This window comes from Marmota marmota, unplaced genomic scaffold, assembly GCF_001458135.2.
Source record: "Marmota marmota marmota unplaced genomic scaffold, marMar, whole genome shotgun sequence".
Lineage (NCBI taxonomy): Eukaryota > Metazoa > Chordata > Mammalia > Rodentia > Sciuridae > Marmota > Marmota marmota.
This window is the reverse complement of record NW_025999928.1, coordinates 2,542,787-2,567,998: the sequence shown is the minus strand read 5'-3', so window position 1 is coordinate 2,567,998 and position 25,212 is coordinate 2,542,787. Positions and strand designations below refer to the sequence as shown.

General features: G+C 36.9%; 1 protein-coding gene across 4 annotated transcripts in view; it reads right to left on the bottom strand.

Annotated features, from left to right (window-relative positions):
* The window catches only part of Naa35 (N-alpha-acetyltransferase 35, NatC auxiliary subunit), a 110,228-nt gene extending 104,446 nt beyond the window's left edge, over window positions 1-5,782 (bottom strand). Inside the window, exons 1-2 of one of the 4 annotated variants that reach the window (XM_015506069.2) lie at window positions 5,641-5,782; window positions 4,641-4,769 (exon numbers count right to left, since the gene is read on the bottom strand). In XM_015506069.2, the coding sequence (XP_015361555.1) occupies window positions 4,641-4,769; window positions 5,641-5,752 (241 nt within the window). In that variant the 5' untranslated portion in view covers window positions 5,753-5,782. The other 3 variants (XM_048800458.1, XM_048800456.1, XM_048800457.1) reach the window with 3 other exon arrangements.
* Between the last annotated feature and the right edge of the window lie 19,430 nt (window positions 5,783-25,212).

The window sequence follows — 25,212 nt, the reverse complement described above, 5'->3', positions numbered from 1 at the left end:
TGGGGGAGGGGGGAGGGTGGAGGATGGGAAAGGCAGCGGAGCACAACAGATACTAGTATGGCAATATGTAAATCAATGGATGTGTAACTGATGTGATTCTGCAATCTGTGTATGGGGTGAAGGTGGGAGTTCATAACCCACTTGAATCAAAGTGTGGAATATGATATGTCAAGAAATTTGTAATGTTTTGAACAACCAACAATAAAAAATTTTTAAAAAATGAATAAATAAATAAATAAATACATTCTGAGCACCTACAAACATCCTGGGTGAAAGTAGGAAACAAGAAGCTTAAGCATCCCACACTTTAGAAGAAAAAGGAGTATTAGGTAATGGCTGAAGAAACTGGATGGATAACAGGGGCTTTCAACAATGGTACCTTCATTAAAAACCGGAAAGATGAACTAAGGCATCAAAAAGAGAAGAAGATGGGATATGTGCTCCATATCCTCCCACACTACAGTATAAAGAGAATGGATGTGAAGAAGCAGACTTTGGGTTACTTGTATGCCCTAGGTACCCGATGATATAAAAATTCTAAGAGAAGGTGTTGAACATCTATCTATAGTATGAAAGTAATGCAGTAGGCAGAAGAAGTGGGGTATGTTATATGATCATTTACATTTATCTGATCATCTATGTTTAAGTGAAATGTCTAACTTGTGGATTTGTAATTTGGAAAGCACCTAAATATAGAAAACTGAATGGAATACGAAAATCAAAGACACAGGTAGCAAAACGGGATGACATTAAATTATATGACATTTCCTAAAGGACATCTCATATGATCTATCAGGTTAAAAAAAAAAGCAGTGATGGCACCACAGCTCAAATAATTTAGAAAAATATTATGAGCCTCAAGATCAGTTATAGGGAAGATGGAAGGAATGTGTACCACCCTGCCTAACAACAAATAAAAGAAATGATGAAAATTACAAGTTTGTGTTTAATCCAAAGGAATTTCAAGAGCCAATAAAAGAATGAGTAAACATGTGCATAAAAAACAACTTGGTCATCACAAAAGATTAATTTTTTTAAATTTTTTTTTTTGGCTGTTGATGGACCTTTATTTTATTCATTTATTTATATGTGATGCTGAGAATCAAACCCAGTGCCTCACACACGTAAGGCAAACACTCTACTACTGAGCCATGATCCCAGCCCACTAAAGATTATTTTATAGTATTAAGAACAAACAAAATCGCCAGAGTATAGTCAAAGGCCATCACAAGAGAGACCACTATGTCAGTTAAAGGAAAGGATGTAACCATACTGTTTTGAATGTAGTTTTTAGAAAGTCACTAGAATACAAGCATAATAAATAATCAATAAATCTGATTATTTCAAAAATAAAAAACGAGTTATTAATGTCATAGGTTCAAGAACTATCAAGAGCCCATACATCCCAAATCTGTATGTAAAAGAAGCTAAATTCTGTATTGATTTTTTAGTTCCAAGATAAAGTGCTAATAAATAGCATATTGCTATAACAATTATCATTAGATAACAAATCACTTTACATCTGTACCACTTGAGAAAGTACAAAAGCTAATATAGTTAGAGTTAATAGGATGGTATGATGTTACAACGAAATAATGTGCCACCCCCTTTCAATCCATACTGAAGTAGAACTTAAACCTTATCTCCTACACAAGGTTCCTTATACAAAGAAACAGTGCTAATCTATGACGTTACAGAAAGCCACAGCAAACCATCTCTCCCCACCAATATTCTGAACTGCTTTCTTAGGTTCAATTCTCCTTAAAATTCCCCAAAAGTAGAGGATAGATATATATGTAAACACACACACATGTATATTTATAGCCAAAAACACATACATACACATGTGTATAAACACAGACACACACACTCACACACATAAGACTAAAATTACATTTAGATGGAACCAAATGCTGCCGACCTGCAGTCTTCAAACTGTCATATCAAACTGGGTAAACATCATATCCTACAGTATTCAAATAAGGATAACAAGGTATAGAACTGCCTACTGTCAAATTTACATGACAATCTGGGAGGGAAAGACCTCTAACATACAGGGCAATACAGTGCAAAATGCAAGTTTTTCCATGAATTTCTAAAATAAAACAAAAAATGATAAAGATATCTCTTACTTATGAATGAACTACTTTTAACACCACCCATAAGATTTGGGAAAGGAAGGTTCAGAAGTATTTGTGCTCATTCTCTGCTGTGTTTCTTGTGGGAAATTTAAGAAACATCTCTCATATTCCTTTTTTGTCACTGCAAAATTTACCAATCAAATCACATGAATTTTCTTTGTTCTCTCATATAATCTTTCTAATTCTACCACTATCCTAGTGCAAGAATTTAATACCTCAACCTAAGCTAAGTGCAAAAGTTTGTCTAATATTATAGGCTCTCTCCATTCCAATACATCATAAAATATGCTGCTTCCATACACTTTCAACACTAAACAAATATCCATTTCTGAATGGATCAAGTTACTTTACATCCACTATCTCATTTAATTAATCCCTCAAACTCTACAAATACAGAGGAGAAAATTAAGACTCAGATTAAACCATCCGCGGTAACTGAGCTAATAAGTGGCAGACCTGGAACTTTTGCCTACATTTGTCTCAAAAGCTTACTATGTTATTTAATGAGAAGCTACTCTGTCCAAGTCACTATACTAAACACTATGCAGCTTTATGCTCAAAACCCTTAAAAAATTTACACTGCTCATAAAACAAGCTCAAACTAAGAAAACAAAACAGAAACACTGAAGACGCTCCTTTGAAAACTGTTTTGTAGTCAAGGTTATTCACTTTCCCAAACATAAAAATCCCACTGAACTCTAGTTCATGTGGTTTCATTTTAATACAGAATAATTCCCTCACTTTCACTTACAGAAATTCAATCATTCCTATAAGGCCCAACTCAATCATATATTCTTACCCATTTAAGTTCACAATTGATAGCCCCTAATATAAAGCACTTAAATTTAGTACAAGATAGGTAACATGCACTTAGTCATCTAAGACTTCTGAGCCAAAAAAAATCTACACTGTAATTTATATTTCTCTCTCTCTGAGACGGATATTTAATATGGGCAACTCTCAGGTAACGTTCTTTCCACTACCTCACTGAAGGCATACTTTAACTAGACACGTATTTCAAACAGTAAAAGGGTAGGCACATGATTTATCATTCAGCTTATACTCAGCTAGCTCCCTTCCACCTACAGCTGCTCAAGTCTTTACTCCACTCCTTCAAAGTACTCTTCAAACACACCCCACCTCATTATCATCAATACCTAAGTTTCTTGGACAAAGAAAAGCCATCCGGTATGAATTCCACTATTATTTCTCCCTATCTACATAAACTTATACCTGTACATTCATCATGCTAACCTCAGTTATTGTGTCCCTATGCTTTTTCCAAGTTCTCTACCACATTCTTGATCCCACCCTCTCTTTAAAGTTTGAGTTCTCACTCTTATCTGATCCTTTCTCTTCCATATCTCCCTAATGCCCTTTCCCCTCAAAAAATAAACATGTTCATCTCTCTATTCATTCCCAAATATTGAACTTACTATATGCCAGACACTGTTTTGTGTGCCAGGGTAACAAATATGATCTCTGCCATTACAGAAGTTATAATCTAGTGAGTGAGGCTGACATTGAATGAAAAATAATAGAAAATGAAGACTTCTGACAAAGACAAGCACTCTGAAGAATATAGAACAGGGTCATTCACTGGGTATGGTGGCACATGCTTGTAATCCCAGCAACCTCCAAGACTAAGGCAGAAGGATCCCAAGTTTGAGGCCAACTTCAGCAACTCAGCAAGACCCTAAGTAACTTAGCAAGAACCTGTCTCAAGATAAAAAATTAGAAGAGGGCTGCAGATATGGCTCAGTGGTTAAGCACCCCTGGGTTCAATTCCCTGTACCTAAACAAAACAGGGTGATCAGATTCAGGTCAAACAGAAGAAAAGACAATGAGGGGGTAAATTTGCTAGAATGGTTGTTTTGAAGTCCTCCTGGGGAAGTAACTTTTAAGGCTGAAGACTAAGCTAGTCTGTGAAGACCTGGCATGAAACAATCTAAGATTAAAAAAAAAAAAAAAAAAAAAAAAAAAACAATGTTCAAAGGCTCTGAGAAATCACTTTGATATGATTAATAAGAAACTTATGACTGGAACTGGTCTGGCAATGGTACAAAAATTAAGTCCGAATGGTAGGCAGAGATCAGATTTTATAAAGCTGTGGAAAAAAGAGTCTGAATTTTATTCTACCTGCAACAGGAAGCCATTAGAGGATCTTAAACAGGAAATAATGGGATTTGACCATTTTTATTCTTCAAATATACAAAAATACATTTGGCCAACATAATTGTTTTCACAGATAAAAAATTACTGCTGTGTACTCTAATCTGTTACTCCAAGTTAGAGGAATTTAATAGAAAAAAATTATCTCGACATCTGTTATTTAATGCTACATCTAATGCATATTGCCTTTAATAAGTGTGGTTAGCAAACCATAAACCAGAATTACCTGTTGATTCTTTTTTTCATTTATCAAGGTAAGTCTAAAAAGCAATCATGATTTTACCCCTTCACAGCTTATGAACTTCTAATCTGAAAATTCAAACTCACCTCGACAAGCTTCTTCAAAATCTTGGGTTATGTCCACCCAGCTTGTATTGCTTTTTTCCATTTTTTCAGGGATAGTGAGCTCCCATCCTGAATCATCATCATCTACAGAAGCTTTCATAACCATTATGCCTGTAAAATTAACACTGGTATAAGAGAGAAGATGTAGCTTTCAGGTGAAGAGTATGTACAAAACTGTGTTTAAATACTGGATGAAAGACTTACTAAACTCTAAAAGCAGAACTCTTCTGAGGATGGTACTGTTTAAAAAAAAAAAAAAACACTACCTAATGCGATGAAATTCCACGTTTATCATCACTGCTGCTCCTCATTTACTAATAGTGCACCACATGCCAGGGCTCATAGATTGTCTTGCCACTACTTAAGAAGAAAAAATCACAAACCATCCCACCACCGGTCCAAAAAGAATCAACTCCAGAGATTTAAACTTTCAATACTGGCCACAAATAGCCAAAGAACAATTCAAAGTACCCTTTCGCAGGTCAGGACTTCAAACTACAACTACTCTCGTCAAGGTAGACTTCACCTGGGCAGAACTCACTGGGCCAACCTCTCCAGGGCCCAGGGGTAGGGTACAGCCTGACCGGGGGACAAAGCCTGCCGGCACGCAACGCAGAGTCCCACCAGCCAGGCTCACCGCGGGGGCGCACCTGAGGCGGGGACCCTCACCACGTCCGCCACACCCGGGTCAGCCCAGCCCAGCCCCGGCCCCACAGCGCGCGGAAGCAAGGACAGGGTTGTCGCCGCGCAGGAGGGCGGGCACACCAGGCGCCGGGTCGTCACCGAGTAATACCAGGCAAGACCGGGGCCTCGACGGACTCAGGGCACCGGGGAGCCCTAGGCTCCTACCTGAAGCGCAAAGGGAGGGCCGGGGCCGCAGGGTGACCTGGCGTCCCCAGGGTCTGCCAATCGGGCAGGGGGCTGCAGCTCTGGGACACGCAAGCGATGGGGGTCTCAGTGGCTCCGCAAGGGCGGTCCCTACCTACTTCTCCCGTGGCCACCCGCGCCGCCACGCACCGTCNNNTAACGACGCCGCCGTCGCCGCCGCTGCCCCCTCCCCTCTCAGCCCAGCCCGACCGGCCGCGTGCGCGCATGCGTACGCCTGGTGCGCGCGACCCCGCCCCCTCTCCCTTACTCCCGGGGACTTCGCGCTCCCCGGCCACACCCCCTCCTCGCCACCGCCACCGATCGGTCGATGGCGGAAGTCTTCTCTTCTCGCGGAATTAGAGCTAATCGCGAGAACGGAAGTCACATTCCTTTCCCACCTTGTCCCGAGTAGTGGGCGTGTTTCTGGAAGGGGCGGAGCCTGGGACCTCAAAGCCCGCCCTGTATGGCGCTGAAAAGTGACGGAAGGAAGCCGAGGAGGTTCCCGAAGATCTGGGAGGTGAAAAACCTGAATGAATATCTCGGCTCCAACAGCTCCATGATACTGGTACTATTTGACACTGGGTGTATATTTTCTAGACAGCGTTTGAGAGTTCCCTAAAGGAAAAGAAAAACAAAATATCACCAGTCAAGTCAACCATTTTTGTTCTTAAAATTTATGAATAAAATGATCAGTTTTTAAATAGAGTTATATAAATAGACTGGCACAGATTAGAAGCAAATCATGACCATTGTAGAACCACTAGAATGTCCAAAATTTTAAGATTATCGATATTGACAAGGATCAGAGCATCTGGACTTCTTACTCATGGCTGGTGGTACTGCAGAATAGGACCACTTTGGAAAACTGCCATTTTCTTATAATCATGTACTCATGATCCAGTAATTCCATTCCTAGGATTTACCTAGAATTAAAACGTAGCGACACAAATGTTTGTACATTAATTTTCATAGTAACTTTTAATTTTAATAGTATAAAACTGGAAACCCAGTGATCCATCAACTGGTGATTGGATAAATAACTTGTGGTGCATTCAATAAAATGAATCCATACAATATAATGAATATTAATTATCAATGAAGAGGAATCACCAACAGGAATGAATCTCCAAAGTACATTGAGCAAAAGAAACCAGTCACAAAAGAAGTATGATTCTATTTACAATAAACTCTAAAGAAAGACAAATCTTATCTATACTGACAGAAAGATAGATCGGGGCTGCTCAGGGGTCAAGAAATAATTAACTTGGATAGAGTTTGATTTGAGGTGGTAGAAACTATATCTTGACTAAGGTTACAATTATATGGGTGGATGCATTTCAAAAATTCACTGAAAAATAGACTTAAGAGCCTGGCACAATTGTGCACCCTTGTAATCCCAGTAGATTGGGAGGTGGAGGCAGGAGTATTGTGAGTTCAAAGCCAGCCTCAACAAAATTGAGGCACTAAGCAACTCAGTGAGACCCTGCTTGTCTCCAAATAGAGTACAAAATAGGGCTGGGGATGTGGCTCAGTGGCTGAGTGCCTGAGTTCAATTCCCACTACCAATAAGTGTGTGTATGTGTGTGTGTGTGTGTGTGTTTAGAATGTGTGCATTTTGTTGCCTGTAGGTCAAATCTCAATAAGGTTGATTTTTAAAAATTAAAAAAGTACATCTTGTCTCTTACAGAATAAGAGAGTTTCTTGGGTAGGCACTTTGCCTTGTTTTGATCAAAACTGTATCCCCAGCACTTAAGGCAGTGGTTGACTTGCAGTAAATACTAAGAAATACATTGATAATGAGAATGTAGAAAAAATTACAGTAAAACAGAAACAGCCTATTTCTCCAAAACTGATGATTTTTGCAGAAGCCATAAGATATTTAGAAAAGGATGAACTGACTACATCTGAATTGTGCAGTATTATGTGTTGATTGTGACTGGTAAAAAACAAATTCATTTTGGATGGAAGAAAGACTGCTTCAGAACTTAAATGTATATGTATTTGAAATAACATACATTTCAAATACAATACATAAATATATTTCAAATTTATACCACCAGAACTGGGCACTTAAGTAAAACAAAATTTTCTTTAATAAAACTATAATATATTTGAAATCCAAATTCAATTCACAAGTTCTAATTGACATAGGAATTTGGGGATACAGAGAAAGAAAGATACATTGAGTACAAAGGAAAAGCACCTACGAACCACTGGAGTGCAGGAAGCACCCAAAGTGCAAAGTAAGCAACTCTTCAACAACCCAGCTGTCTTCCCTGACCTGCATACTTACCCACACAAAGTAACAGGATGTGAGGACAATGTGCAAGCAGGAGGAAAACTAACAGGTTATTGTGTAACTCTACCCTGATTTTACTTACAGTTCAGCCCCTAGCTACTATCCCTCTATAAATATTTATACTCCAGACCAAGGAGCTGCTTATCCCTCTTAAGATGACCCACAAATCCCCTTGAATATTGTCATGAGCCACCTATGTCATTAACACAAATCAAACATGTTTGATTTGTCTTTCAACAAAATCAGAATTTATAGGATAATAATAACTTCATGGGCTACACTATATTCTCAATGGCAACTCACTCAATATTGGTGGGTCACCTGGTTGTCATAAGCCAGGCAATCAAGGGTTCTTTTATTCTAATTAATTTCTAATATATATAACATTCAAGTCACACATCATACTTCACACAAATATATGTATGTATATTTGTTTTGTAATATATGATTATTTTATACATATATGTTATACAAAATAAGAAAGGCAGCCACAGGGGTTACAGGCTGAACTGAGAGCAAAGAGAGAAGAGATATGAGGGCAAGAACTCATTGTATATGGATAGATAAGATTATGTACCAGGCCAGGGCTTGGTGGCATGTGCCTGTAATTCTAGCAATTTGGGAGGCAAAGACAGGAGAATCACAAGTTTGAGGCCAGCCTCAGCAATTTAGTGATGCTCTAAACAAAAAGTGAGACCCTGTCTAAACAATATAAAGGGCTAGGGATGTAGCTCTGTACTAAAGTGCCGTATCAAACAAGAAAAAGAGAGAGATTACAAACCAGTCAAAGAACCTCTTCAGGGCACAGAACTGTGTAGGAACTTATTCTAAGCATGTTTTCGAAAGCAGATTGAGATATTGGCGTGGAGTAGACCCTGTGTGATCATCATAGGCAGGAGAATCTGCTAAACCCAAGATCAGAGATTCAAAAGTTCATTGCTGTGGTGATTTTCCTGGGCAAGGATCTAGATGAGTGACCAGGTTACAGGGTAAGGGTGCCACCTTATCCATTCTCAGGGTACTTCTCCTTTTATGAGCCTTGAGTGAGGTTGCTTCATTCAATAGTCTGGTTTGTTTCATAAGCTCATGGGCCTAGTTTTTCTGACATGAGTTTGATATATTCATGCATTTTTGTGCTTCTCATTAATTTGATAAGTCCAAAGGTATTCATTTTTTAGCTTGATAAATTTATCAGTTTGTGCCTTATGATTGTGCTAGGCAGACAGTGGTTGTTTACTTGTACAAACAAGGTATAGAATCATTTCACCTAAGCACTTAAACTCAAAATGGAGTAGCTTGTACCACAGTACTGCATTACAAAATGGAGTAACTCAGTTTTAGGCACAGCTTGAAAACTGCTGTTCTACACATCCCGGAATAACTCTTAGCAGGTCACAGATTGCTCTCTAGAAATATGTATTCCTTGCTTTACCCCCAAAGACTTCTCAATCTCTAGATAACCCACATTCTCCCTTGAATGTGTCTCTGCTTTACTAAATAAATTTATCTGTGCCTCTAACTGATGTATCCTTAAATTCATTTCTGCAGTGTTGAACAAGAACCCCACTTGTCCTGAGTCTCCAGGACTCCTCACACCTCCTCCAGTGATACAATTACCTCTCTGCTTTAAAAACCATCTGTCTTGAGAAGCAAAGTTTTAACTTTTGATGACATCCTACATTTCCTAGTGTTGGAAAAGCAATGAGCATTTTAGGCATACACTAGTGATTAATGAATGCGAAGGAACTGATTGACAAATAGTTAGTCTGCCTAAACAACACACAGAGCAGATAGACATTTTTTTTTTTTTAAGATGGACATTAAATAGTGAATCGGCAGAAAACGTAGCTGGATATCACCATACTGGGCTGACACCAGGGAATAGTGTGACATCACTTTGATGAGAGTCAAACTGCAAGGCAAAATGAAGTTAACATTTGACTATATTTGATTTACTGCAATATAAAAGAAATGAAGCTGTCTAAAAGACTATAGGCAGCTCAAAAAAATGTATTCAGAAAAGGGAACAGAAAAAATAAAAATAATCTGCTGTATCATGGGATAGACAGAAACATGATGTTACCATTTTAAATTTTTAAAAAGTCTTGCATTACATATATCTTAAGAATACATATGGGGCTGGAGTTATGGCTCAGCAGTAGAGCGCTCGCCTTACATGTGTGAGGCCCTGGGTTCAATCCTTAGCACCACATAAAAATAAATAAATAAAATAAAAGTATTAAAAAAAAGGAATAGCTTTAAAAAAAAAGAATACATACTAATTCAATAAAATTATTATAAAGTTAAAATAAATTTTTGTATTAAGGTATAATGAATAATTATCCTCTGATGCTTATGACATTTCAACATTATAAATATTACATTCTTCTCACACATTATTTTTAATTAGATATTCTTATCAATTACTACTGATTGCCACTGTTAACTAGCCTTATTGTTTTTGTTTAAAGAAGAGCATTTATGTAACAGAAAATTTAAAATTCAAATGTATAATTTCAAATAAACATTTATTTTTTTTTCCATAACGTTATGTTAAAATGACAACACATATATGTATAATTATTTACATTTTTCTAGTATGTCTGTGCCCCAACTGATTCACTAAAAAGGTATTTGTCCTACTTCACTGAGGGAATGTATTATAATTTATCCAAATTCTCTGTTAATAGATAATTAGGTTTTCAGGATTTTGCTATTAAAAAATGCTCCGTGGATATCTGTGTAGATACGCCTTGTTGACTCAGAGAAACACAAAGAGGTAATGTAAGTAACATCAGGTTGTATTTGGGAATAGCATTGTAATGGGAATAGCAGAGCCTTGTAGAAGTATGCATGTGTGATAGTATACTATTGATAATATTTGAAGAGGTTGAGGCAAGGGGAAGATTTTTAAAGACAAAATGAAGAGAATTAAATGAAGTATTTTGAATCAATAATCTTTGGTGATGCCAATTAATAACAACAGTAGCATCAGTCAGAGGTTGAACAAACAACTGTTCTACTGGGCAAGAGTCTTGTAGAAGTACTTCTTGTTCAAGATTATGATTCTAGCAAATTCTTTTGTGATAGTTACTAGTAGGCAATCATGTGTAAGAACTCTTCCTTTATAATATCCTGGCTTTATTTATTTTTATCTAAGGGTTGACACAGGAGACTCCATTTTTGACAACTTTTGCTACCTTTTCATAGTTTTGCCAGTCAATGTTTCAGCTAAGTTTTTACAACTAGGAATTTAGAATCTAAGTAAGCATGCATATGGAATTTTGCTCTTGACAAGTTCCCCTCTATGGAGTGTGTTCCTTTTTTTATTTCCACTAACAATGCATGAGAGTGTTCACTTTCCTATAGCCTTATCAATACAGTATATGGTCAAACTCCTCAAATTTTGACAAACTGCTAAGTGATGAAAATGGTATCTCTATAGTTCCTTAAATGGAGTTAAGTTTGGTCAAAATCTGTCTCTGAAATTGGGTGATAAAATTTAGCTCAAAGCAGCTGCCAAACATAGTAAATTGTGTAAACAAATTGTAAACAAAGGTTTGGGATGCAACCTATCCTGTGTATTCCCCTACAGTCCTCCATTGTACCCTAGTTCACCACCACTGAGGAGCACATGAGTAATAAAATGTCCAGACCTCTCCATTGAGTCCTTCAAGTTCTTCTTTTGGGCTGGATAAACAGTACACTTGAAGCATCTTCAGCCCTGGGGTTGAACAGAGTTACATCTTGTGCCTTTTATTTTATTTATTTATTTGGTTATTTATTTATATTTAATTTTTTGAGATAGTGTTTGCTAAGTTGCCAAGGTCTCAAACTTGTGATTATTCTGCCTTGGCCTCCCCAAGAGCTGGAATTATAGGCATGACCCACCATGCTGACCTCTTTTCTACTTTTAAAAAGCTCTATATATTAAACTTGGGATTTAAGTTATAAATTTTAAGCCAGTGTGCCCTACTTTGTTTGTTGTACTTTCAATGTGAAAGTACTTTTTTAGTCAATTTTAGCAATAATGATATAATTTAGAACAGGTATATTATTGTGACCCAATGAGAAAATGATGCAAAAGAATTGGGCCCCAAATTTACTCCTGAGGAACCCCAACATCTAGAGTCATGCAGAGGCAGAGGCCATAGAAAAGATTCTGAGAATAACATCAAAGCAGAAGAAAACTAGGAAAGTGTGATTCACTGAATCAGAGAGACATATCAACTCTCTCTAGTTCCCTACGTAACAATACACATACATAACATAACTTAAAATAATTGTTTCCATTTTCAAAACCGTTTCAGCTGGGCATGGTGGCTCATGTCTGTTATCCCAGCTGCTCAGGAGGCTGAGGCAGGAGGATTGTGAATTCAAAGCCAGCCTCAGCAAATTAGCAAGACTCTAAGCAACTTAGCAAGACCCTGTCTCTAAATAAAATATAAAACAATTTGGGGGTATGGCTTAGAGGGTATACGCCGCTGGGTTCTATCCCTTGTACAAAAAAAAAAAAAAGCCTTTTCAAAATAACATTTGTAAATAATTTTCCCATGTTTCTGTGCCAGTTATTCTTAAAATATACTTGAATATAATAAGATTTATGTTCACTGGTATTATAAAGAGGAATATATAATGTGAAATTAAGACAAAGAATCTGTTTGATTCACAACTGGAAGGAGTAGCTAATGAAGAATCTAAGTATCCACTCTAATGATCTTTCTTACAAAATGACTAGCAAAATAATTTGAAAATTAGCCACATATTTTGGTAAATGTGTAGATGTTATTAGCAACTTTTAGTACAGCTCTAGCCTTTTTCCCTCTAGGGACATTCAAGAAGTAGAATTGCTACAATATATGAAATTTGAGTTGACAGAGACTATAGGAGCCATACACAGTGTCAGAATCTCTGGCATATGCTAAAGAATTCCAAGAAGCATCCTAACTTATAGATGCTACAAGAATCTAAGATAAACCCTTCATTGGTATTATAAAGAGGAATACAGTGAAAACAGAGGCAACCTAAAAGCTCTCTGCAAGGCATTTGCAGTCACTCTTTTTGGAAATCAAGGTACACTAAGATATTAAAAGCTTACATTTTAGAATTTTTGTACTAGCTTTCACTTGTGCACATCCTTTTTGCTCTGCTAATGACAAATTGTGTTTATGTAGTAGAAAGGTTATCTACAACATAGACCTCTAAAAATGATCCCTGGAAGCTTCTCATGGTGCTGGACCCATATGAGAAAAATATCAAGAAGAAAAATCACCTCTTTGACCACACAGTCTATCACTGCATTCCAAACTCTACTTATTCTTCAGTTCTGATGCTTTTTTTTAAAATTATTCCCTAATTCTTAACTCAGTAACATGTAAGGGCCTTTTTTTTTTTTTTGGTACCAAGCACTCCTCTGTGCTACAAAACTACCTGAACAACATTTTTTTTTTTTTTGCGGGGGTGGGGGGGACTTTTCTTCTATCCTTTTAAGTTAGGGTCTGGTGGCCTGTGAATTAAACTGACATAACATAGATTATCAGGAGTTTTTTAAAAAAAGGTTATTTAAATACATATGGAAGCTAACAAAAAATGAGCTAGTTCACAAAATATTAGAATTTAGGGGGTTGGGGATGTAGTTTAGTGGTAGAGTACTGGCCTTAGGTTCAATTCCTAGTACTGCAAAAATAGAATAGATGATTGAAATTAGAAGCTTATATACCAAACTTACTAAGGAAAAATGAGGGGGGAGAAAAGACATCTATAGGAATAACAAATGGGTTTTTTAGGAAAGACAAATGGAATTTTGGGAGACACAAAAGTTTGTGATGATGTTCCTTTACATGGGTACAAGTGGCCTTTCATCTTCTTCATGGCCAAAAATGCCCCCAAAAGAGAATTTATGTTAACTTCATTTTCCAGAAGTTACCTTTTTTAGTCAGAGAGGGAAGCTCAGAGAAGGCTTCTTTCTGTTTTTCAGATGTCTTTAACTTTAAATAATCTTCATAATCAAATCAAAGGTTCTGAGCAGATCCCCACAACATGCTAAAAAACACACAATAGCAAGAAAAATATGTATAATAAAAGACAGAATGACAGAAGAGATGAAGAAAAAAAGACATACAAAAGGCAAACATAATTTTAATTTTAAAACCAAAGATCAAAATGGATGATTAAATAAACTAAAAGAATACAAACTTGACGATGTAAAAAAAAAAAAAAAAAAAGCTTTGGAAGTCAATAAACTAAATGAACACAGGAAAAATAAAATGGAATAATAAATCCAATAGGTCCAGCTAAGAGTGTGTACAAAAAGGAAATAAGTGGAATGCAGATAAGCAACAAAGACATGCAATGCTGAGTTAGGGATTAAAGGTTGTTCCTTGGGAGTGGCCAGCACTGCAAGATGTTTTCAATTCCCTCTGGAGGGGTGTGGAGTTCTCAGGGGAGAGGGATTAGGATTTAGAGCATTAAAAGCAGACAGTACCTGTCAGTCCTCCAGACAGTATCTGGAAGTAGTTAAAAAAGCTACAGTTTAATCATGATCTCCATCTTGATTCATTATTGTATATCTGAAATTTCTTTTTGGTGGGCATGGTTATTGAATGTCAGCATGTTACACAGAGCAATAGACCTGAATCAGAGTTATTTCAGGTCTATTATTTTGTAGGTACGCAAATGTAACATCTACTTACAGAACTTTCTCTACAAAGAAAGAGAAGCAGAAGACTGGAATGAGAAGATATAAAGGTTAAGAGCAGAGACTCTGGAATAAGAAAATCTCTGGGTTAAAATCAAAGTTCTGTCATTAAGTTGGTTTGTACGTGTTTCCACTTCTAAAACTTTTAGTTGACAACAACAGTACCAACCTTACAGGGCAATTTTGAATATTAAATGAATTAATTAAAATGGATTAAGAGCATGGAACATAACTAGTGCTACACTATTTTGGCTCATTCAGACTGCTATAACAGACTGGGTGGCTTAAAAACAACATAAATCAATGACTCACAGTTATAGAGTGTGGAAAGTCCAAGATCAAGGCATTAACAGATTCTGTGTATGGCAAGGGCTGGCTTCCTAGTTCATAGACCATGAGTTCTTACACAGAAGAAGGGCCAGAGAACTCTGAATTTCATCCTATATGGGCATTAATCCCATTCACAAGGGCCCATCCTCATGTCCTAATCATCTCACAAAGGCCATCACACAGGGGATTAGGTTTCAACATATGAATTAGGAGGACATAGGCATTCAGTCTATAACATAAATAAGCATTTGTTAAGTTAGAAGAAAACAAAGGAAAAGGAGGAAATTAACACATAAGGAAATTGCATTTTTCACCACTCCTAAAATTGTGAATCAAACATTTGCATTAAAATCAGAGATATAGCACTATTCTTAAGTCAATGCCCAATTTCTTCTCCTTTCTGGGTTTGACAGTGGGGGTAGCCCTTGACACCACTAGAAAATACTGGTAGACAGGAAGAAAAGACAGAATCAGTAGCTGCCTTTAGGTTTTTTAGAACGTAATAAAACATGGTGAATGGCAATTCTAGTATATTAGTTCCTCTAATTGCTGCTGAGACTGGGGGAAAGGTAACTGCAGAAGGATTTAAATATGCATAATTTTCAGACGTATAACCCGACTCCTTTCACCTGCACTTTTGTTAGTTATATGACAAATACTAGTATAATTGTTGAGAGAGAACCAAGACTACACATCAAGTGAGAGCCTGGTCAGAGTGTGGGATTTCTTGTAAAAAGCATAGTAATCAAGAATAACTAATACTGGGAAAAGTTCCCTTAAAATGAGACAAGGTTGAATGGGAATAAACTTTCATAGAAAGAGTGGAAAAAAGTTTTTGATGGAAATTTATCTTGATATATGCTATGGTTTGGAGATGATTTGAATGTCTCCCCCAAAGGTTCATGTCTTGGGAGGGTGACTGGAGGGAAGTACTTAGGTCTTTGAGGGTATTGCCCTCAGATGGAATTGATGTAGTTCTTGTGGGACAGTGTGAGTTCTCACGAAAGTGTTGTTATAAAAGAACAATTGTAGTCCTTCTCAACTTTGGTTTTTCTGTCTCACCATGTGATCTCTCCCACTTACATGTGCTCCCACCGTAATGCCATACACAATAATGTGATGCAGCCGATGGGCGCCCACTCTGGAGCTGCCACCATGCTGATTGGATTCTGAGCCTACAAAAGTGTGAACTAAATAAACCCCTTTTCTTTACATATTATGTGGAATCTAATATTTCATGATAGGAATAAAAAAACTGACTAATGAAAAATATTAAACTAAAAAAATGGAGAAATTTATCTTATGTTGAATAAAATTGAGGGTATATGTTCAACTAGGCATTGAATCAGAGAATGAGTAAAGAATAAATTAAGTATTGATTTTTTCAGGGTAGTAGGAGATGACATTTTTCATAATTGAATTTCATATCACGAGTATTTTTGCAAAAATACTTAAAGATGTCATCAGATTTCTCAAGTTTTTTTCTGAATTCTTTGATAATTAATTCATTCTCTTTTGAAGTTCCTCTCATATCTTAATTACCTTTATTATATTTTCCCTCACTTATTAACTGTCACCAGATTATGTGGCATCTTCTCTCTTAAATAAATTTTGCTTCCCTTCATAAAGTTGTTACTGCAAGTGTTAATAATGAATATTAAGAAATAAATTCTTCTTAGAATAATTTTTGGTTTAATCTTCTGAGAAAGTATAAATAATATTGTCTTCAATATCAGTCATTTCATATTTTTAAAGCATTATTAACACTTAAAAATTAAAAGTAGGGCTGGAGTTGTGGCTCAGAGGTAAAGCACTTTCCTAGCATGTGTAAGTCACTGGGTTCAATTCTCAGCACTGCATAAAAATAAATGAATAAAATAAAGGTCCAAAAAAATTAAAAGTATACCATTCCTGAAATTGCTTAAAATTTTTGTTTCTAAATATTAGAGAAAAATTCAAGAACTGGAATGTGTTCTGGTATGCGCACTTTAGTGAAAGTTTACAAACTGGTATATCTTGGGCACATATGACTATATGACAATTTAACAGTTACAGTGAGAACAAATGAAAATATTTGATAAATGGCAATATGTCCAAGACTTATGAAAGATTGAGTACTGTCCACATTTTTGTTGTTAATTAACTTGTGTCCCAATTTAAAATCAAACAAGAATGTAGCCAAAGACACATTTACACAAGCAGCATTTGATGAGGCTACAGTAATTAAAAATTGACCAGTAAAACTGGAAATAGAAGTTAGCCAATTCATTTTTCTTCTTTAAATCCTCAGCAACCCCCAATCCATACATTAGACTACAGCATCCTGAAGCAGGTGCTAAACATGTTCATATGTTGCATCTAAAAATGAATGCCTCCAACCATAACTATTTTATTATAAAATGTGACCGTTTTTCAGTTTTAAACAAGTTTTTGAGCACCAGCCAAAAAGGAACTGTGCTAGAGCTGCAGTTTCTCCTGTATCATTTCAGTCTCTGCATAAGTATCACCTCTTCAAAGTCTTTCTCTGACCCATTCATATTGCACTCTGTATTAGTCAGTTTCACTTTACTATAATGAAATGTCTGAGGCAATTAATTTATAAAGAGAAAATGTTTATTTAGCTCATGGCTCTGGAAGTTCTAATCCAAGATTGGGGTGCCTCATTGCTTTGCAGTGGCAATGACACCAGATATCAATGGCAAGATGTACAGGACAGAGCTAACTGTTCACTTCATGAACCAGGAAGCATAGAGAAACAGGAGGAGAATGAGGTCATGTACACCTGCAATGGCCCAAGGATCTCTCTCTAGAACCCACCTCCAAAAGATCCCACAGCACCTCCCAATAACACCACCCTGGAGACTAAGCTCTATATGCTTGTATTTTGGGGTGATGCTACCCATATTCAAACCTCAGCACACTCCTACATCAGTTTATCTCATCAGCCTGTCCCATCGCCTTTTACTATTGGAAATTATATGTATCTAGTTCATTCATCTTTGGTTATTTCCTGCCTTTCTTCAAGAATATAATTCCCACAAAGACAAGGACTATATGAATTCTTATTCACTGTTTTGCACCTAGTACATAGGATATCAAATTTGTTGAACCAGTTAATGAACTACAAGGTTTCTATAAGAAATAGCTAAATTAATACATTGAAGGTTGAATGAGTCCCAAAATTTCATTGAAATAGTTGCATTGAAGTATTAATGTTCAAAAGATTAGATTCAATTATTTATAGAATGCAGTGCAAACATCAGATCCATGATCTTTTCTAACCCCAAGATTCCATTATTCCTGCACTGGGAAGCTACATTTGGAACAAGGACCAACATTTGTATGCAAACTCAACATTCTATTTCTTAAAAATTCATATGCTATTCAAAGAAAAGAGACTAGACACCAAATACGTGGATTGAATGAAAGTTGCTTTTAACTAGAAGCAATTTTTATTCTTAAAGTCAATAGAAGTTGCACACTCATTTAACTCTAGAAATGGAATTCTATTCAATACTCTAATCTTTGAAAAAGTGTTATGGTTTGGATATGAAGTGTCCCCAAAACTGTCAGAATATTTAGAGGTAAAAGGACTTGATTATGAGAACTGCAACCTAATCGTTCCATCCTAGTTTGAATGGACTGACTGGTATTAACTGTACACAGGTTGGGCGGTGCTGGAGGAGATGGGTCACTGAGGGTGTGCCCTGGAAGGGTGCATGTTCCCTGCAGCTCCTCACCCTCCCTCATCCTGCTTCTTGATCCCACCATGAGTTGAGCAGCTTTTTTATGCTGGGCCCTTCCACCAAGATGTGCTGCCTCATCTTGTGCCCAAAGCAATGGAGTTGGTCATCTATGTACTGAGATCACTGAAACTATGAGCACAAATAAACTTTTCCTTCTTTAAGTTGTTCTTGTCTGGTATTTTAGTCACAGTGATGCCAAAACTGACAAAAAACAAAGAGCGATCCACACAACTAATATAAACATACATGTCTAAGAATATTACAATTATTTTACAGTAAAATTAGCATTTCATTTGGAGTAATTAATAGCTTCTCCTTTTAGCATATATTGTAAAATTTTAGTATATATGATAAATTTGGTTATAATAGTTCCCTGGAAATAAGGACCTAAAAACAGCATACTACAGGGACACAGCCACATCAATGTTTATAGCAGCATAATTCACAATAGCTAAACTGTGGAGCCAACCTAGATGTCCTTCAGTGGATGAATGGATTTAAAAAGTGGCATTTATACACAATGGAATATTACTCAGCAATAAAAAAGAATAAGATCATGGGATTTGTAGGGAAATGAATGGCATTAGAGAAGATTATGCTAAGTGAAGTTAGCCAATCCCCAAAAAACAAATGCCAAATGTCTTCTCTGATATAATGGGGGTGACTCAAAATGGGGTTGGGAGGGAGAGCAAGGGAGGAAGATTACCTCTAGATAGGGTATAGGGGTGGGAGGGAGAAGGGGAATAGCATGGATGGTGGAAGGAGTCGGTCATCATTATACAAAATACATGTATGAAGATGAATTTGGTATCAACATACCTTATATACAATCAAAGATATGATAAATTGTGGTATAAAGGTGTATTAAGAATTGTAATGCAATAATAATAATAATAATAATAATAATAAAGCTCATGTAAAAAAATAAAAAATAAAAAGATTGGGTAAAAAAACAGTAAAAATAAATAAATATACACATATGTGTTTGTATACACACACATATATTTATGAAAATTTAAGGAAAATGATAGATATTTAATTATTTCTTTAAAGGAAGGAAGATATAGAATTCAGCTATATACAGCATACACTTAAAAGTATTAAGAAGGAAAGAAAAGAAAGGAAGAAAGAAATTGTAATTCATAAATATGTAAAATTTTTATTTGTCAATTAAAAATAAAATAAAACATAGGTGGGCATGGTTACAATTCTAAAAACTCAGGAAGCCTAGGCAAGAGGTATTGTAAGTTTAAGGTCAGATTCAGCAACTTAGCAAGATATTTAGCAATTTAGCGACACCCTGTCTCAAGATTTAATAATAATAATAATAATAATAATAATAATAATAATATAATAAATTAAATTAAACCTAAAAAAAAGAAATGTGAGCTAGCTATGCAAGCAGATGTATTAATGTGTAAATCTGCATACCTTCAGAATGCCAACTAATGGATCCAAGGTCAATTTAGAGAAACCTCTCCAATGTCTGTTTTGAATCACAGTCATGAAAAATGTTCTATTTAACAGTTTTATCAGGAAATGAGATGAAAATAGAAAGAATGCTTTTGGTCTCATTTCTGAACGATATGAAACTGATAAAAGTGCCAACATGATGCATAATTGAAGCAGAACTCAAAAGCAATTCAAAGGACTGAATCAATGGGCCAACTGAAAAGGTGGCTCTTTAATTTAGAACATGATCCTGTAAAAATTATTAAGAAAAAAAACTGGGCTGCTCTCTCTGCTGACACTGATGCCACTGCTTCCACCCAGAGATCCTTTGTCAGGGTGCCTGCAGGTTTGATTGCACATGGCCACCTCCATATTGGGACATTAGCCAGGACCTGGGGGGCATGGGTGCCTACAGGTTTGCTGCCACTACCATCTCAGGGCACAGCCTCCTCTGTCTGGGGACACCGGCCAGGGCCTGGAGGTTCAGTATTGGTGTGCCTGTGGGTTTGGCTGTGCCTAAGGTCCTCCTACTGGGAGTGCTAGTGGCCACCATCTTCCTGCTACTTTGCAGGGTCACTTCTCTATGTAAGTGCATTTCTGGTTGTCTCTCTGCGAGTTGGAACAGCATTGAGATCTTGGGACTGCAACATGGAGGAGTCTGGGGTATCTAAAGCCCAGAACCATCAGATAGTGACTGGGTTTGCGTGGGCTGATCTGGGCCTGGCAATCCTGTGAAAAGTCAGAGAATGGGGGAATATTTCCTAGGGGAGCACAGGTTGGAGAGGCTGGGGAGAGCTGGGCTATCCCCAGTTCTGCAAGCCCTAAAGTGCATGGAGACAAAAAGGGCAGGCTACATTAAGTTCAAAGGTTGGAAGAGAGTGTGAGGGCATCTTGCTATCAGCTTGTCCAGCTAGTCCTCTGGCACCCACTGAATAAGAGCTACCATCAACTCCAGACAACTACACCTATCAGTTGAGAAGGGAAGTTGAGAAACTTTTGAACACCAATGGAAACAATTGTTCAATTTTCCACTGAGACATTTTGTTCCACTCAAACACCTCTACCATATTTGAAACCAAGTATTTTTCATGCATCAGTTTACTGAGGACTATGATATATGAATAGTATTTTACAGTTTTGTTATGTATGCTTATATGTTTACCTTTTTTATTTTTTTAACTTTTTATATAATTTTCTTCTCATTTATCTGTTTCCCTGGATTCTCTTTTTCTCCTTTCTCCTGCTAATAGCCAATCTCTATCAATTCCTTTTTCATTCTTCCTATAAATTTTTACTCTATCTTCTCTCCTTCTTCCTCATAAATATCACATCCCATACCACTTTGGTTCTCTCTTTATCCACCATTTGAAATTGTAAACCCTTTTAAATATTTACTGTTTATATTGTAGACAACAATTAAACACATCATTTCTGTTTATTGTGACAAAGCTGTAGACATCTTAAAAGGAGTTAAATTATTTAAGGCCATATATTGTTTACATTGGTTCCTGTTAATATTGGTCTCCTCCTTAAAGGTGAGGTACTAGAAACCTTTAAGGACATTATACATCTAAATACAGAAACTGTGGTGCCTCAGATCCATTAAAATGCTAGATGGGAAAAATAACAACATAAAAATAAAGAAACAAAGCACCCTAAACAAACCAAGATGCTCCAATAATAGAATGCACTGACAACATAGTAAAAGAGATGTCAGAGAAGAAGTTTAGAATGCACATAGTTAAACTGATCTGCAAAGTAAAGAACAGTATAAGAAATGAAATCAGAGAGAAAATACAAGAAGTGAAAGATCACTTTAATAAAGAGGCAAAGATTCTGGAAAAAAAAAACAAGCAAAATCCTCAAAACGAAAGAATCAATAGACCAAGTTAAAAATTCAATAGAAAGCATCACTAGCAGACTAGAATACTTGGAAGACAGAACCTCAGGCAATGAACACAAAATATATAATCTTTTTTAAAAAAATATTTATTTTTTAGTTGTATTTGGACACAGTACCTTTATTTCACTTATTTTTATGTGGTGCTGAGGATTGAATCCAGGGCCTCACATATGCTAGGTGAGCACTCTATCACTGAGCCACAATCCCAGCCCCCAAAATATATAATCTTGAAAATAAAGTTGACCATGCAGAAAAGATGGTAATAACGGATGAACAGAACTTCCAAGAATTATGGGATAACATGAAAAAAACAAATTTAAGATTTATCAGGACACATAAAAATGCAGAGATATAAAACAAAACAAAACAAAAAAAGCACAATCTTTTCAATGACATAATATCAGAAAATTTCCCAAACCTAAAGAATGAAATGGAAAATCAACTACAAGAGGCTTACAGGACCCCAAATGTACAAAATTACAACAGACCCACACCAAGGCACATTATAATGAGAATGACCAACATACAGAATAAGGATAGAATTTTAAAGGCTAAGAGAGAAAAATATCAGATTATATAGAGGGGAAAACCAATTTGGATCTCAGGTGATTTCCCAACCCAGACCCTCAAAAGATAGGAGGTACTGGAATAATGTATTTCAAGCTCTGAAAGAAAATGGATGCCAACCAAGAATTTTATATCTAGCAAAATTAAGCTTCAGATTTGAAGATGAAATAAAAAACCTTTCATGATGAACAAATGTTAAAAAAAATTACAACTAGAAATCCTGCAGTACAGAACAATCTCAACAAAATATTCCATGAAGATGAAATTTTAAAAAGTGAAAACCAGCAAAAGGAAGAACTAAACCAAAGGAATAGTCAATCAAAGGAGAAACTAATTCAAATTAAAAACCAGAAATAAACCAAAATGACCAGGAAAACAAATCACATCTCAATAATAACCTTGAATGTTCATGGCCTAAACTCAACAATCAAAAGACATAGCCTGGCAGATTGGATTATAAAATAAGACCCAACAATATGTTGTCTCCAAGAGACTCACCTCATAGGCAAAGACATCCACAGACTGAAGGTAGATGGAGAAAAATATCACTTATACAGATGGCATAAACAAACAGGAATTTCCATCCTCATATCAGATACAGTGGACTTCAAGTCAAAGTTAATGAGAAGGGACAAAGAAGGACATTTGATATTGCTTAAGGGAATTATACATCAGCAAGACATAACAATTGTAAATATTTATGCCCCCCCAAACAATGGAGCATTAAACAAACTCATCTCAATTTCAAAAATCCAATAGGCCACAATACAATAATCATACTAGGTGACTTTAACAGATCTTCCAAACAAAAACAAACAAAAAACTATAGACAGTGAGGAATCCAAGATGGTGGGCTAGAGGGAGTTGATTTGTAACCCGGGTAGAGCTAGTGGGAATACTGCTTTGCTGAGAGTAATAGGGTACACATCCACAGCTGATCTCATGCAGGAATCATGTCCGCTGTCCTGCATGGGGTCCCAGGCCTCAGCTTTAGAAAAGGACTCCCTCCCATGCAGGTCTCACAGGTGCCTTAGCGGGACCACTGACATCAGCACTGGCGCAGAATTCCCAGACACCATTCCCATGAAGGACACTCAGCGGCTACCCAAGCGCAGGAACTCCAGCCACCACTCCTGTGTGAACCCCCATCTACTAACGTGGGGCTCCCCCAGTCACCTCCACCTTGGGACTGGCAGCTACTGCCATAATTCCCCATTCGAGGCAGCCTGCCTGCACCTGGGAACATCACAAACTCTGAAAAAAGCCAACAGCTGCAACACTGCACACCACAGAGCTCATCTGTGAACACATCGCATAAGGTATCAGCTGGCTCCCCCCATCCAACTGGACACCCCATCGCTGAAAGCAGCAGCCTCCATCTTGGGTCACCTCCATCACCATCTTTAGTCATGGCAACTACCAGTTTGGAACACCAGAAAGCCAGGTACCCATAGTTTTCTAATTCCTCCCAATCCCCAGCAGCTGATAATTTGGCAGAATGACTGCCCAATTCAAAACAGCCCTCTGTGACAGGTGCTCAGTCACCAGAGTGCAACACACAAGACTCCCAGAGAGAAAGGTTCCTGATTAGGAAGTTAGAAAGGGAGAGGGTGAGGGATATACACTTTAGAGACTAATTTAGATGGCAGGAACTGTGAGGTCTACAGGCAAGATGAGGAAGTAAGGTCCAGCGCCCATATCACAGAGCAGACCTCAAAAGAGATCCTTGAGTGCAGTCTCCTGATGGGACTGGTGGGTGCCATACCCCACTTCCAGGTGCCCTGTACCCAAGAACAACCCCCATACCCTGGTAAATCCCACCATCCTGAGGGTGGAGATACCAAGTAAGAATAGACAATCCCACCTATTGGATGAGAAGGGAAGCAGAAAATATACTGATCTCCAACCAAAATAATCCTTGTTTCCTCCTTTGAGATTTTTTTCTTTCTTCTTGCTCTTTATTCTCCCACCCTCACATCCCCAACATATGAGAAACCAAGTATTTTGCATGAATTAGGATATTGAGGACTCTAGACAACTGAATAGCATATTATAGTTTTTTTCATTTTTTTCTCTCCAATTTTTAGAATTTTAACATTTTTCTTAATATATATTATGTGTGTTTGTCTTATGTACTCTACTGTCTTCCCTCTTACTTGTCTACCCAAAATTACCACCTCTCTCTTCTCCTGCTACTAACCTTCTTCTTCAGATTTCTCTTTCATACTTCCTAAGATATAATAACTCTATTTCCTAATTTTATACTTCATCAACATATCTTCCTATACTCACCCCTGGTTCTTTGTCCACCATCAGAAACTGCAAACCCTTTCACAAACATATTAGTTATATTGTAGATAATAATTGAATTCATCATTTCTGAACATTGTGACCAAACTATAAACATCTTAATAACAACTATTTGTTTTTAGGTGGCATTTTGTTTATATTGAGATCTGTTAACATTGTCCCTCCCCTCAAAGATGAGGTATTGAAACAGTACAGGGGCACTATAAGCCTATAGGGTAAAAACTGAAATACCTTGGATCCACAGTGCTTGAAGGTAAGACACACAAGCAACATGAAAACACAAAAGAAGAAAGTGCCCCAAACAAATCAAGATACTACATTATTAGAATCCATGGCCAGCACAGAAGATGAAATTATAGAGAAGGAGTTCAGGATGTACATAA